Source organism: Papio anubis, chromosome 20, assembly GCF_008728515.1.
Source record: "Papio anubis isolate 15944 chromosome 20, Panubis1.0, whole genome shotgun sequence".
Lineage (NCBI taxonomy): Eukaryota > Metazoa > Chordata > Mammalia > Primates > Cercopithecidae > Papio > Papio anubis.
Window position 1 is genome coordinate 32,355,528 of NC_044995.1, and position 15,413 is coordinate 32,370,940.

The 15,413-nt window shown below is 47.8% G+C and overlaps 1 protein-coding gene across 11 annotated transcripts; it reads right to left on the reverse strand.

Annotated features, from left to right (window-relative positions):
* Positions 1-442: 442 nt before the first annotated feature.
* Positions 443-15,413, reverse strand: ZNF101 (zinc finger protein 101). 11 transcript variants are annotated; one of them, XM_031659711.1, is made up of 6 exons: positions 14,573-14,750; positions 13,734-13,889; positions 13,476-13,623; positions 2,919-3,045; positions 2,190-2,250; positions 443-1,798 (listed from the first exon to the last, which is right to left on the reverse strand). In XM_031659711.1, exons 2-6 carry the CDS (start codon positions 13,748-13,750, stop codon positions 706-708), a joined length of 1,446 nt encoding a protein of 481 aa, XP_031515571.1. In that variant the 5' UTR covers positions 13,751-13,889; positions 14,573-14,750; the 3' UTR covers positions 443-705. The 11 variants fall into 11 exon arrangements, with proteins under 11 accessions (XP_031515571.1, XP_009192246.1, XP_031515575.1 ...); XM_009193982.4 differs by having other exon boundaries at positions 13,734-13,892; XM_031659715.1 differs by lacking the exon at positions 13,734-13,889 and adding an exon at positions 8,365-8,438 and having other exon boundaries at positions 14,573-14,747.

Sequence of the window (15,413 nt, forward strand, 5' to 3'; positions counted from 1 at the left end):
AATCCCAGATGCTTCGGAGACTGAAGCAGGAAAATTGCTTGAACTCAGAAGTCAGAGGCTACAGTGAGCCAAGATCGTGCCACTGCACTCTAGCCTAGGCAACAGAGCGAGACTGTGTCTCGGGGGGGGGAAAAAAAAGGCTGGGCGCGGTGGTTCACACCTGTAATCTCAACACTTGCCACCACACCGGGCTAATTTTTGTATTTTTAGTAGAGATAGGGTTTCACCATGTTGGCCAGGATAGTCTCAATCTCCAGACCTCGTGATCTGCCCACCTCGGCTTCCCAAAGTGCTGGGATTACAGGCGTGAGCCACCACACAATATGGGGCCTTCTTTTCTTTTTTTTTTTTTTGAGATGGAGTCTCGCTTTTGTTGCCCAGGCTGGAGTGCAATGGTGTGATCTTGGCTTACTGCAACCTCCCAGGTTGCCTCCTGGGTTCAAGCGATTCTCCTGCCTCAGCCTCCCGAGTAGCTGGGACTACAGGTGCCCACCACCATGCCCAGCTAGTTTTTTTGTATTTTTAGTAGAGACGGGGTTTCACCATGTTGGCCAGGCTGGTCTCGAACTCTGGACCTCAGGTGATCCACCCGCCTCGGCCTCCCAAAGTGCTGGGATTACAGGCACAAGCCACCGCATCTGGCCGATGTGGGGCCTTCTTATGTTGCCCAGGCTGGTCTCAAACTCCTGGGCTCAGGTGATCCCCCTACCTCCTGCCAAAGCACTGGCTGCGCCCAGCCAAATGAGTTCTTTCATGAAGCCTAAGGTAATTTGAAAAAGTAAAGACTTTACCACACTGTTTACAGTCAAAGGGCTTTTCTCCAGTGTGAATGATTTCATGTCTTCGTAGGGAACTGCACGACCCAAAGGCTTTACCACACCTTTTACATTCATATGGCTTTTCTCCACTATGAGTTTTTTTATGTCTTCGAAAACAACTGGGATAATTGAAGGTTTTACCACATTTATTACATTCATAAGGTCTTTCTCCAGTGTGCGCCCTTTCATGTTCTCGAAGGGACGTGGGGCATCTAAAGACTTTGGCACATTTCTGACACTTGTAGAGTTTCCCTCCACCATGGGTTCTTTTATGTCTGTGAAGGGAACTGGAGCAACTGAATTTTTTCCCACATTCCTGACATTGGTGGGGTTTCTCCAGCGCGTGCAATCTGATTTCATGTGTCCGAAGGTAACCTGCGGAAATGAAGGCTTTACCACATTGTTTACATTTGTAAGGTTTTTCTCCAGTGTGAGTTCTAACATGAATTTGAAATAAACTGGGATAATCGATAGGTTTTCCACAGTATTTACATTCATAGCGTTTTGCTCCAGTATGCATTTTGCCATGTTTTCGAAAGAAACTGGAAACGGTGAAGGCTCTCACTATTTCCCTACATTTATAGGACCTCTTTCCAGTGTGAGTTCTTTGATGGATTTGAAATAAATCAGGAGAATTAAAGGCTTTCCCGCACACCCTGCATTCATAAGGTCTCTTTCGAGTTGGTGTTACTGTGCGCTGTGCACCACTACTGGGAGAGACGGAGGCTTTCCCACGTTGTTTCTGTTTATGGGGCTTCTCTCCCCATTCCCCACCACACTCGGATCTTGTGTGTCCAGCATGAGCTCTCATGTGCCTGTCCAGGAATGAATGACGGAGGAAGACTTTCCCACACACGCTGCATTTGCGTGGTTTCACTCCAGTATGACTTTTCTTGTTCAGGTGACAATCAGGAATCTGCCTGAAGGTTTCTCTGTGTTCACTCCCTTCTTTACGTCCACAGAGTCTCTCCACCAGACTTCTATGAAAAATGACAAGCGCATGGTTTATTCACGCTTTTCTATTAATGGACATGTCTTAAGACTTATGCTGCTACCAAAATCAGGAAAAGTGGAGCTTTTCTGCCAGGTCAGAATTATTAGAAAGGAAGTGTATTGATGATTCTGCTACCCAGCTCCCCATAGCTATTATCCAAACAGTGACATCCATGTCACAGATTCTTAGTACCCTGTCCAGACACTCAATATCTGTATTACATTGAAGGATAGATTGTTGGTGGCAATCTTCTCATAATCAGTTAAAAATCTAACATTGTACTTACTTGTCTTGTATTTTTTTTAAATTTTCCTGACATGCTAAGATGCCCTCAAGAGAATCTTTATTACATTCTTCCTCTTGTGAGTGCAGATTACCTTAGCTTAATCCCTAGATTTTGGTACAGATTCTCAGTGTCCTGGTCTTTCCATTGGATTCCTAAAATGTAGACCCAGAGAAATCATTATGAATTACTTAAAACTACAGAAAAGTCACTAGGTTCTAAGTTCATTAAACACTGCCACAATACCCGATAATTTTTTTTTTTTGAAACAAAGTCTCACTCTGCCACCCAGGCTGGAGTGCAGTGATACAATCTTTGCTCACTGCAGCCTCCACCTCCTGAGTTCTAGTGATTCTCCTTCCTCAGCCTCCCGAGTAGCTGGGATTACAGCTATGCACTGCCACACGCAGCTACTTTTGTATTTTTAGTAGAGACGAGGTTTCGCCACATTGACCAGGCTGGTCCCAAACTCCTGACCTCAGGTGATCCACCTGTCTCAGCCTCCCAAAGTGCTGGGATTATAGGCATGAGCCACCACAATTGCCCACCCCCCACCATTGTGTTTTTTTTTTTTTTTTTTTTAAAGAGACAGGGTCTCATCATGTTGCCCAAGATGGTCTCAAACTCCTGGACTCAAGCAGTCCTCCCACCGTGGCTTCCCAAAACACTAGGATTACAGGGGTAAGCCACTGTACCTGGCCCACGATGCCCGATTTATTCACCAACATATTCTCTTTCCACATTCCAAATTGTGCAACCACACTGGTGACCAAAGCACACTTGTCTTCTAATTGACTAAGGAAGGAAATGTTGTCCTTCTTACCGACAGAGGCCAGGTTCCTGAAGGTTTCCAGCATCACATCTCTGTAGAGATTCTTCTGGGAAGGACTCAGCAAAGCCCACTCCTCCTGGGTGAAGTTCACGGCCACATCCTCAAAGGCCACTGAGTCCTGAAACGTCCCACAGGGGTGGAGGAGGAGGGGTGAGACTCAGCACTGGGGATCTCTACTCAATACATGAGTGATCCCATGACGCCGGGTTCTCCACTCACTCACTCCATGACTGAGTCATCAGCCTCCTCCTGTCTATCTACATGCACTTCCTCCCTCACGGCAGTTCCGGTGTGAGAACTGACCTACTCAGAGAGCCAGCCGCAGAGGAGGAACACCCTCTCCGTGGTGGGTCCAGGGAGTCAGTTGTGCTGCTGCGTTGCCCCGAATGCTCTTTGCAGAGAGGATCTCTAGTACCCGTCACAACAAACTGCCACCACCTGGTGCGCAGACAGCACTCCTTTCAGCAGTCCTGAGTCTGGGTATCCTTAGAAAGGCCTGTTCACCAAGTTCGACCTTTGCTACTATCAGGGGGAACTTAAGACTACGAGAGGGATCCCATCAACCTAAGTGACAAAGAGGCTCACTGTGGCGAAACGGTTTAGTATTGACAAACAGGATTGTACTGACTGAACTGTTTTCCTTCTGAAAACCTACTCTTTTGCTCCAAACTAGCAGCAGTGCCTAGGAGACTAGCCCCCAAAAAACACTCTGGGCACTGAGTCTTTAATGAGCTTTCCTAGTAGACATATGTCACACTTGTTGTCACAACTTGTCCACTGGGGAATTGAGCTCATCCCATGTGGTTATACCAAGAGAGAATATTCTGAAGGTTGCAAGCAGTTTACTCTAGACCAAATTTAATCAAGTAGTAAATAAGACTCATAATCAATATTTAATCGTCCTCATGGAAGAATTTTAAAATTTCTATCAAAGCAGAATGGAGTAAGTGGAAAGATGACACGTGTTCCTAGAAAAACCTCAATAAGATGTCCCTTTTTCCAAATGATATCCTTATAAAATGTCATAAATACCCAATACAGCTGGGCATGGTGACTCACACCTGTAATCCCAGCACTTTGGGAGGCCGAGGCGGGTGGATTACTTGAGGACAGGAGTTTGAGACCAGCCTGGCCAACATGGTGAAACCCCATCTCTACTAAAAATACAAAAAATTAGCCAGACCTGATGGCACATGCCTGTAGTCCCAGCTACTTGGGAGGCTGAGGCAGAAGAATCACTTGAGCCCAGGAAGTGGAGATTGCAGTGAGCCGAGATTATGCTACTGCACTCCAGCCTGGGCAACAGAGCGAGACTCTGTCTCAAAAAAAAAAAAAAAAAAAAAAATCCTCAAAACAGACATTTTAGGTCAACAAAAGCTACTTTTCCAAACCTCCCACTACCTGGTGTGCAGGAATTAACATCTAATAATTGCCAAAGCCTCCTGAATAGCTGGTGGATGGCTTGCCTAACACACACCAAGGATTTCCAAACCATCACATTCAGGACAGCATACTATTAGCAGGGAGATAAACAAATAGAACAAAGGAAAAGAAGAGAGTCTTCAGTGGGCCAGTATTCATATGAAAACTTAGTTAATAATAGAGCAGACATTGTAGAGTAGTGGGGCAGAACACTTGAGGTCAGGAGTTAAAGGCCAGCCCGGCCTACATGGTGAAAACCAGTCTCTATTAAAAATACAAAAATTAGCCAGGTGTGGTGGGCCTGGGCAAAAGAGCAAGACTCCACCTCAAAAAACAAAAAAAGTAAAAGTTATGGCCATCTCCAGAAAAAACATTTTTAAAACATTAGCAGGGTATGTTAGCAGGTGCCTGTGGTCCTAGCTACTTGGGAAGCTAAGGCAGGAGGATTGCTTGAGCCCAGGAATTCAAGGCTGCAGTGAGCTAAGATTCTGTTGCTGCACTCCAGCCTGGGTGACAGAGTGAGACTTTGTCTCCAAATAAATAAATAAATAAATAAATAAATAAATAAATATTGATATAATATTTTTTTTTGAGATAGGATCTCACTCTGTTGTCCAGACTAGAGTGCAGTGGTACAATCATGGCCCCTGCAGTCTTAACCTTCCAGGCTCAAGCGATCCTCCCACTTCGTCCCCTACTACCACCACACCCAGCTAATTTTTGTATTTTTTGTAGAGATAGGATCTCCCTGTGTTGCCCAGGCTCCTCTCAAACTCCTAGGCTAAAGCGATCTGCCCACCTTCGCCTCTGAGAGTGCTGGGACTACACACATAAGCCACTGTGCCCGGCCTATTATCTTTAAATGAGGCTAAGTCATAGGTCAATAGAATGCTTCCCCTCACCTCAACCCTTACACTCACAACAGCAGCAGCAGAATACATACATACAGCAGAGCACAAAAAACTATACAACTGTACAACTCAGGCTTAGTTTCAGAAGTCCTTCAGAATACTTCGGCAAATTAGATAATTGATTACGTGGACAAATGTCTACACATACACAATATACCAAGACTGAGTCATGAAAAAACAAAAAGTCTGAATAGAGCTGTAGTAATAGGAGATTGACACAGTAATAAATTAAAAAAAAAAAAAAAAAAAAAAACCGCTGGGCACGGGGGCTCATGCCTGTAATTCCAGCACTTTGGGAGGCCAAGGCAGGTGGATCCCCTTAAGTCAGGAGTTCGAGGCCAGCCTGGCCAACATGGTGAAACTCCGTCTCTACTAAAAATACAAAAAAGTACCTGGGCGTGGTGGCAGGCGCGTGTAATCCTAGCTACTTGGGAGGCAGAGGCAAAAGAATCACATGAACCTGGGAGATGCTGCTTGCAGTGAGCCAAGATTACGCCATTACACTCCAGCCTGGGCAACAAGAGTGAAACTCCGTCTCAAAAAAATAAAATAAATTAAGAAAATTAATAAATTGGCCGGGCGCAGTGGCTCACGCCTGTAATCCCAGCACTTTGGGAGGCAAAGGCGGGCAGATCATGAGGTCAGGAGATCGAGACCATCCTGGCTAACACAGTGAAACCCCGTCTCTACTAAAAATACAAAAAATTAGCCAGGCATGGCGGCAGGCGCCTGTAGTCCCAGCTACTCAGGAGGCTGAGGCAGGAGAATGGCATGAACCTGGGAGGCGGAGGTTGCAGTGAGCCGAGATCACGCCACTGCACTCCTGCATGGGCGACAGAGCGAGACTCTGTCTCAAAAAAATAATAATAGGCTGGGCATGATGGCTCACACCTATAATCCCAGCACTTTGGGAGGCTGAGGCAGGCGGATCACAAGGTCAGGAGTTCAGGACCAGCCTGACCAACATGGTGAAACCCTGTCTCTACTAAAAATACAAAAATTAGCTGGGCATGGTGGTGCATGTCTGTAATCCCAGCTACTCAGGAGGCTGAGGCAGGAGAATCGCTTGAACCCAGGAGGCAGAGGTTGCAGTCAGCCAAGATCATGCCACTATACTCCAGCCTTGAAGGGGTGGCCTGCCCCTCCACACCTGTGGGTGTTTCTCATTAGGTGGAACGAGAGACTTGAGAAAAGAAATAAGACACAGAGACAAAGTATAGAGAAAGAGAAAGTGGGCCCAGGGGACTGAAGCTCAGCTTACAGAGGACCCACACCAGCACCGGTCTTTGAGTTCCCTTAGTATTTATTGATAATTATCTTTACCATCTTAAAGATAAGGGAGTGGCAGGACAATAGGATCATTGTAGGGAGGAAATCGGCAGTAAGACATATGAACAAAAACCTCTGTGACATGAATAAGTTTAAAGGAAAATGCTGTCCCTTGAGATGCATATGCAAACATCTCCATAAACCTTTTAGCATTACTTCAGCCTATCACATGGGGAGAAACCTTGGACAATACCTAGCTTTCCTAGGCAGAGGTCCCTGTGACCTTTGGCCGTGTATGTGTCCCTGGGTAGAGAATGGTGATGACTTTTAACCAGCAAGCTGCCTTCAGGCACTTGTTTAACAAAGACACATCCTGCACAGCCCAAAATCCATTAAACCTTGAGTCACCGCAGCACATGTCTCTTGCAAGGACAAGGTTGGGGGTAGGGTCACAGATTAACAGCATCTCAAATACAGAACAAAATGGAGTCTCTTATGTCTACTTCTTTCTATATAGACACAGTAACAGGCTGATCTTTCTTTCTTTTCCCCACACAGCCTGGGCAAAAGAGCAAGACTCCATCTCAAAAATAATAATAATAATTTTTGTTTTTGTTTTTGTTTTTGTTTTTTGAGATGGAGTCTTGCTCTGTCACCCAGGCTGGAGTGCAGTGGCCGGATCTCAGCTCACTGCAAGCTCTGCCTCCCGGTTTCATGCCATTCTCCGGCCTCAGCCTCCCAAGTAGCTGGGACTACAGGCGCCCACCACCTCGCCCAGCTAGTTTTTTTTTTTGCATTTTTTAGTAGAGACGGGGTTTCACTGTGTTAGCCAGGATGGTCTCAATCTCCTGACCTCATGATCCACCCGTCTCGGCCTCCCAAAGTGCTGGGATTACAGGCTTGAGCCACCGCGCCCGGCCTAATAATAATTTTTAAAACCTCAACAAATACAAAACCCAGAACACCAAAGAGTTTCACTGCTGAAATCCACCAAATACTTAAAAAAGAATTGCTATCAATCCTCCTCAAATTCTTCCAAAACTGAAGAGGAGACATTTCCAAACTCCCTCTATGAAGTCAAAATTATGCTGACACTACAAAAAAGAAAACCACAAATGTCCTTTATGAATATCAATGCAAAAAAATCCTCAATAAATGCTAGCAAATCATACCTGCCATATTTAAAGGATTATATGACATGATCAAGAGAGATTTATCCAGAAAATGCAAGGATGGTTCAATGTATGAAAAACAATGGGGCCAGGTGCAGTGGCTCACGCCTGTAATCCCAGCACTTTGGGAGGTCGAGGCGGGTAGATCACTTGAGGTCAGAAGTTCAAGACCAGCCTGACCAGCATGGTGAAACCCCATCTCTACTAAAAATACAAAATTAGCCAGGTATGGTAACCCATGCCTGTAGTCCCGGCCCCTCAAGAGGCTGAGGCGGGAGAATCACTTGAACTCAGGAGGCAGAGGTTGCAGTGAGCCGAGATCACATCATTGTACTCCAGTCTGGGCAACAGAGGGAGACTGTCTCAAGACCAAAAAAGTCAGTTGCATTTATATGCACCATAAATAATGACAAAAAGAAATTAAGAAAACAATACCACAAACAATAGCACCAAAAAGAAATGAATAGGCCGGGCGCAGTGGCTCCCATCTGTAATCCCAGCACTTTGGGAGGCCAAGACGGGTGGATCACAAGGTTAGGAGTTCAAGACCAGCCTGGCCAAGATGGTGAAACCCCATCTCTACTAAAAATACAAAAATCAGTCAGGTGTGGTGGCAGGCACCTGAAATCCCAACTACTTGGGAGGCTGAGGCAGGAGAATCACTTGAATTCGGGCAGCAGAGGTTGCAGTGAGTTGAGATCACGCCATTGCATTCCAGCCTGGGTGACAGACTCCGTCTATAAAAAAAAAAAAAAAAAAAAGAATTGAACACTTAGGAATTACAAAACCAAGAAGTCAAAAGACTATTTGTACACTGAAAACAACAAAATGTTGCTAAATGAAATTAAAGACACGAATTGAAAAATACCTTGTGTTCATGTGTTCAAAGACTTTACATTATTTGGCTGGGTGTGGTGGCTCATGTCTGCAATCCTAGCACTTTGGGAGGCCGATGTGGGAGGATTACAAAGTCAGGAGTTCGAGACCAGCCTGGTTAACATGGTGAAACCCCGTCTCTACTGAAAATACAAAAATTAGCCAGGTTTGGTGGCGTGTGCCTATGATCCCAGCTACTCCGGAGACTGAGACAGGAGAATTGCCTGAACCCAGGAGGTGGAGGTTGCAGTGAGCCAAGATCATGGCACTGAACCCCAGCCTAGGTGACAGAGCAAGACTCCATCTCAAAAAAAAAACAAAAAAAAACAAAAAACGCCAGGCACAGGCAAATCACCTAAGGTCAAGAGTTTGAGACCAGCCTGGCCAACATGGTAAAATCCCATCTCTAATAAAAATACACAAAAAAATTAGCCAGGCATGGTGGCATGCACTTGTAGTCCCAGCTACTCAGGAGGCTGAGGCAGGAGAATCGCTTGAACCCAGGAGGCGGAGGCTATAGTGAGCCAAGACCGTGCCACTGCATTCCAGTCTAGGCAATAGAGCAAGACTCTGTGTCAAAGAAAAAAGAGACTCTACATTATTTGGAAGGTAATACTACTCAAAATTATCTGCAAATTTAATACAATCCCTATCAAAATCCCGTATCTGTTTTTTTTTTTTTTTTTTTTCAGAAATAAAAATACCAGCCAGTCACAGTGGCTCACGCCTGTAGTCTCAACACTTTGAGAGGTCGAAGTGGGAGGATCGCCTGAGCTCAGGAGTTTCAGACTGGCCTAGCCAACATGTTGAAACCCTGTGTCTACTAAAAATACAAAAAATTAGTTGGGCGTGGTGGCAGGTGCCTGTAATCCCAGGTACTTGGGAGGCTGAGGCAGGAAAATCGCCTGAACCTGGGGAGCAGAGGTTGTAGAGAGCCAAGATCACGCCATTGCACTCCAGCCTGGGCAACAGAGTGAGACTGTCTCAAAAAAAAAAAATTAATTAAATAAAATGTATATAGAATCTCAAAAAACCCAAAATAGCAAAAACAATAGGGCCAGGCATGGTGGCTCACGCCTGTAATCCCAACACTTTGGGAGGCCGAGGCAGGTGGATCATGAGGTCAGGGGTTCGAGACCAGCCTGACCAACATTGTGAAACCCCATTTCTACTAAAGCTACAAAAAATTAGCTGGGTGTGGTAGAGGACGCCTGTAATCCCAGCTACTTAGGAGGCTGAGGCAGGAGAATCGCTTGAACCTGTGAGGCGGAGGTTGCAGTGAGCTGAGATTGTACCATTGCACTCCAGCCTGGGCAACAGGGCGAGACTCTGTCGCGAAAGTAAAAAAATAAATAAATTTATAAATATATAATCATACATATAATTTATAAATACGTATATAAAATCATACATATAATTTTTATATGTACACACAAACACACATTTTTTTAAGAGATGGGCATCTCACTATGTTGCCCAGGCTGGACTTGAACTCCTGGGCTCAATTGATCCTCCTGCCTCAGCCTCTCAAGTACCTAGAATTACAGGTGTTTGCCAGTGTTCCTGCCCTCAGTTCATCTTGAATTGCTAGTTACAAGCCGCTGAAGTAAATTTTTAGAAAATAACAAAGCCTACTGAAATTTTTCTTGAAGTCTGAAAATGTCTCATGAATAAAATGATTATGATGAAAAAAGTATACACTGAAAAATATCAGGCCAGGCACAGTGGTTCACACCTGTAATCACAGCACTTTGGAAGGCTGAGGCAGGTGGATCACCTGAGGTCAGGAGTTCAAGACCAGCCTGGCCAACATGGTGAAACCCTGTCTCTACTAAAAATACAAAAATTAGGCTGGGCACGGTGGCTCACAACTGTAATCCCAGCACTTTAAGAGGCCGAGGCGGATGGATCACTTGAGGTCAGGAGTTCAAGACCAGCATGGTCAACATGGTGAAACTCCATCTCTACTAAAAATACAAAAATTAGCTGGGCGCTGTGGCGCGTGCCTGTAATCCCAGCTATTCGGGAGGCTGAGGCAAGAGAATCGCTTGAGCCTGGGAGGCGGAGGTTGCAGTGAGCCGAGACTGCACCACTGCACTCCGCCTGGGCGACAGAGCAAAACTCCATCTCAAAAAAAAAAAAAAAAAAAAAAGGCCAGGGATAGTGGTGGGTACTTGTAGTCCCAGCTACTTGAGATGCTGAGGCACGAGAATCGCTTGAACCAGGGAGGCAGAGGTTGCAGTGAGCTGAGATTGCACCACTGCACTCCAGCCTGGATGACAGAGCAAGACTGTCTCAAAAAAAAAAAAAAAAAAAAAAAAAAAAAGGCCAGGGACAGTGGCTCACACCTGTAATCCCAGCACTTTGGGAGGCCAACGCAGGCGGATCATCTGAGGTCAGGAGTTCAAGACCAGCCTGGCCAACATGGTGAAACACCATCTCTACTAAAAAAAATACAAAAATCAGACGGGCGTGATGACCGGTGCCTGTAATCCCAGCTACTCAGGAGGCTGAGGCAGGAGAATCACTTGAACCTGACAGGTGGAGTTTGCAATGAGCTGAGATGGAGCCACTGCACTCCAGCAACCCCAAATTCACATTGAAATCCTAACACCCAGCCAGGCGCGGTGGCTCACACCTGTAATCCCAGCACTTTGGGAGGCTGAGGCAGGTGGATCACGAAGTCAGGAGACAGAGACCATCCTGGCTAATATGGTGAAATCCCGTCTCTACTAAAAATACAAAAAAATTGGCCGGGCGCGGTGGCTCAAGCCTGTAATCCCAGCACTTTGGGAGGCCGAGATGGGAGGATCACAGTCCAGGAGAATCGAGGGGCCATGCGAACATGAGAGTGAAACCCGTCTCTACTAGAAATAAAAAAAATGGCGGTGAGGATGGCTGAGCCTGTAGTCCCAGCTACTCGGGGAGGCTGAGGCCGAGGAGAATGGCGTGAACCCGGAGGCGGGAGCACGATGAGCTGAGATCCGGCCACTGCACTCCAGCCTGGGCTACAGGCGGGAACTCCGTCTCAAAAAAAAATAAATAAATATAAATAAAATACAAAATTTAGCCAGGTGTGGTGACAGGCACCTGTAGTCCCAGCTACTGGGAAGCCCAGAGGCAGGAGAGTGGTGAATCCAGGGAGGGTGGAGCTTGGGTGAGCCAAAATCGGCGCCACTGCACTCCAGCCTGGGCGACTGAGCAAGACTCCGTCGCCAAAAGAAGAGAATCCTAACACCCAAGGTGATGGTATTTTTTTTTTTTTTTTAGAACGAATCTTGCTCTCGCCAGGCTGGAGGTCTGACAACTTGAATCTCAACTCACTGCAAGCTCCGTTCCGCCATTCTCCTACCTCAGCCTCCAGTAGCTGAAACCAGCACGCTCTAACCCTTGCGGCTAATTTTTGTATTTTTAGTAGAGACGAGGTTTCACCGTGGTCTCGATCTCCTGACCTTGTGATCCGCCCGCCTCGGCCTCCCAAAGTGCTGGGATTACAGGCGTGAGCCACCGCGCCCGGCCAAGGTGATGGTATTAATATTAGCGGGCAGCAACTCTGGGAAATAACTGTGATTACATGAGAACATGAGAGAGCCCTATGAGTAGGAATAGTATCCTTAGGAAAAGAGATGAGCATCTATCACTTTCAGATGTCATTCAGTATTTTTTCCGTAATAAACCATTCAGTAAACAAAACATCATATCTGACTACTTCTGGATGTTGCCAAACTTATCCCAAAGGACTCAGCATTAATCTGTCAAATCCAGATAACACAAAACAGAACAGTTATCCACCATCACAAATTCCCCAGCCTGCAAAGGAGACGAGCTGATGTGCTGGTGAATCTTTGTAAATCAGTAATTTCTGTGTATCTATCATACCTTTTTTGTTTTTGTTTTGAGACAGAGTCTCGCTGTGTCGCCCAGGCTGCAGTGCAGTGGCACCATCTCCGGCTCACTGCAAGCCCCGCCTCCCAGGTTCACGCCATTCTCCTGCCTCAGCCTCCCGAGTAGCTGGGACTACAGGCGCTCGCCACCACGCCCAGCTAATTTTTTTGTATTTTTAGTAGAGACGGAGTTTCCCTGTGTTAGCCAGGATGGTGTCTATCTCCTGACCTCGTGATCCGCCCGCCTCTGCCTCCCAAAGTGCTAGGAGTACAGGCGTGAGCCACCTCGCCCGGCCTACCATGCCTTTTTTTTTGTGGGAATGTATTCATATTCTGCAGCCATAATGCAAGATTTCCTTTTTTTAAAAAAGGGTCTCACTGTGTAGTACAGGCTGGAGTGCAGTGGCACAATCACGGCTAACGGCAGTTTCAACCTCCCAGGCTCAGGTGACTCTCCCACCTCAGTCTCCTGAGTAGCTGAGACTACAGGCATGCGCCACCATACCCAGCTAATTTTTGTATTTGTTGTAGAAATGGGGTCTCGTCACGTTGCCCAGGCTGGTCTCAAACTTCTGGGCTCAAGAGATCTTCCCGCCCCAGCCTCCCAAAGTGCTGGAATTACAGGCGTGAGACACCTGGGCAGGAGAATCCCTTTTGACTTCCAGAGCAGACTGGGCAACATAGTGAGACCTTGTCTCTATAAAAAAAAAAATAAAAATTAGCCAGGCATGGCGCATGCCTGTGGTCCCAGCTTCTTGGGAGCCTGAGGCAGGAGGATTGCTTGGGCCCCAGAGGTTGAGGCTGTAGTAAGCCATGGCTGTGCCACTGCATTCCAGCCTGAGCTGCCTCAGAAGGAAGTGTCTTTCTACTGTTTCTGGCCCCACCCCACCCCCAAGGGCCAGCAGGGACTCCCTCTGGAATTTCCTAAGGAAATTTATTTTCAAAAGAAAGAACTCCCTAGGAGGCTCATCAAACAATCAGGAAAGATTAACCACACCAGGACAGACTTTTCACCTGTTCTTCCCAGGGCAGCTGGAACAAATCCCTGGACGGTCCTGAAACCCAGGACCAGTAAGATAGGAGGGTGGGCTGAGGACCCAATACCCTCTGAAGTTCCCAAGAGGAGCCTCCACTCAAAGACAGTCTGACAAGGTGTCCGCGCCTAGGGAAGGTAAAAAGAGGGCAGGCACAGTGATTTTTTTAATATCGGAGTGTCTGGGGGTTATTTTCTGCTTTGCTCGCATGTGAAATGTTCACAAACGGAAAACGAACCTTTTAAGAAGTGCCATCTAGGGCTCCTTGGAAAAGATGACAATTAAAACGCTGGGCGCAGTGGCTCAAGCCTGTAATCCCAGCACTTTGGGAGATCGAGGCAGGCAGACCACCTGAGATCAGGACTTCAGCATGGCCAACGTGGTGAACCTGTCTCTACTAAAAATACAAAAGTTAGCTGGACGTGTTGGCGGGCACCTGTAATTCCAGCTACTTGAACGCGGGAGGGGGAGGTTGCAGTGAGTCGAGATTGTGCCACTGCACTCTAGCCTGGGCGACAGAGCGAGACTCGTCTCAAAAATAATAGAAATAATGAAAATAATAATAATGTGAAGCGAATGTAGTGGAGGGAGAACTTAGGGTTGAGGAATGCGGGGAAATTTAGGGATTTACTGCAGTCCTGGGAGGAGCGAGGCTGGCGGACGGGGTCGTGGGTTTGAAACCCAGTTTCCCACACCTTTGGAAGACTCCGAAGGAAACGGGGGCCGCCTAAGGGAGGAGGAACTGGGGACCCCACAGGCCACGGCTCCTCCCGCACGAACCCCACACCCGAGGCAGGATCCCCCCAAGGCCCTCCTGTGGCCCCAGCACAACCTGGGGAGACGCGGGGTTGCGGGCGCGGAGCTGCCCTGAGAGGGCTCCGGGGCCGGGACATGACACCCGGGGTCCCGGCGGCTGGTCAAGCTCCACCCTGCGACCGAGGGGACCAAGGGTCGAGCTGTGCCTGGGGGACTCGGGTCCCAGACCCCACAGTCGCCGCGGGGAGCCCCGGGTCCCGCCACTGCCGGTTCCGACCAGCTCTTCCTCAGGTCTCCGAACACCCGACTTCGCACGCTCACCATTTCCGGCTTCCGGGTTTCCTGGGTCCTCCCTGGGGCTGGAGCAGCCAGAGCAGGTCCCACAGGACAGAATCTGCGGTACCCGGGGCACCAGGGGCCTCACCGAGGAACTAAAACCCGGACCCGCGTGTGGGCCCGCGCGAAAACTGACCGCTTCCGGCTTTGGAAGTTGCCCCCCCCCCTCGGCGCACCTGATTGGACAGTTTGCCCCACAGCGCCTCCGACTGGATGGCGCCCCAGGCCCCGCCCCTGGGGCTTGAGCGGCAAGGAGAAGTGATCGGAATCCTAGTTCTGTGGGGTGTGACAGACAGGTACTACCTGCAGCCCCTCGCAGGGCGGGACTATCTCTGGGACCTTAGACTTGGGCTTGCATGGAAGCAGAACTTGCTCCTGTTAGGGTCAACCCAACCAGACTGTTCCCCTCCTTCCCCCATAAGTCTTACAATACAGTCCTTTGTGACCTCCACACAACTCCACCCCGGGCTAGAAGTAGAACCCCTCCCCACTGACCCTTCCAGTAACTGTTCAAAAGACTTCAGCTGAAATGGCAGACAGTTGCAGGATGCGGTCAGAACACCTGTCCACCTTGCATAACAAAGCTGGCAAAAACATCTCCAGGATGCGGTCAGGACACCTGCACCTCCGACTCAGTTCTCACACCTCGACCCAGTTCCTTGCCCTATAAAGTCCTGTTGTAGTCTGTAAGCGGGGCTGCCTCCTCTGACTGTGGTAGGGCAGCCCAGCAGGTTAATAAAATTTACATGATTGACTTCAGGTCTCTTTGTCCTTTCTCTCGGCTGACCTTACAGCTCCTGGTTTTCCAGAGCAGGCCCTGTAGGCT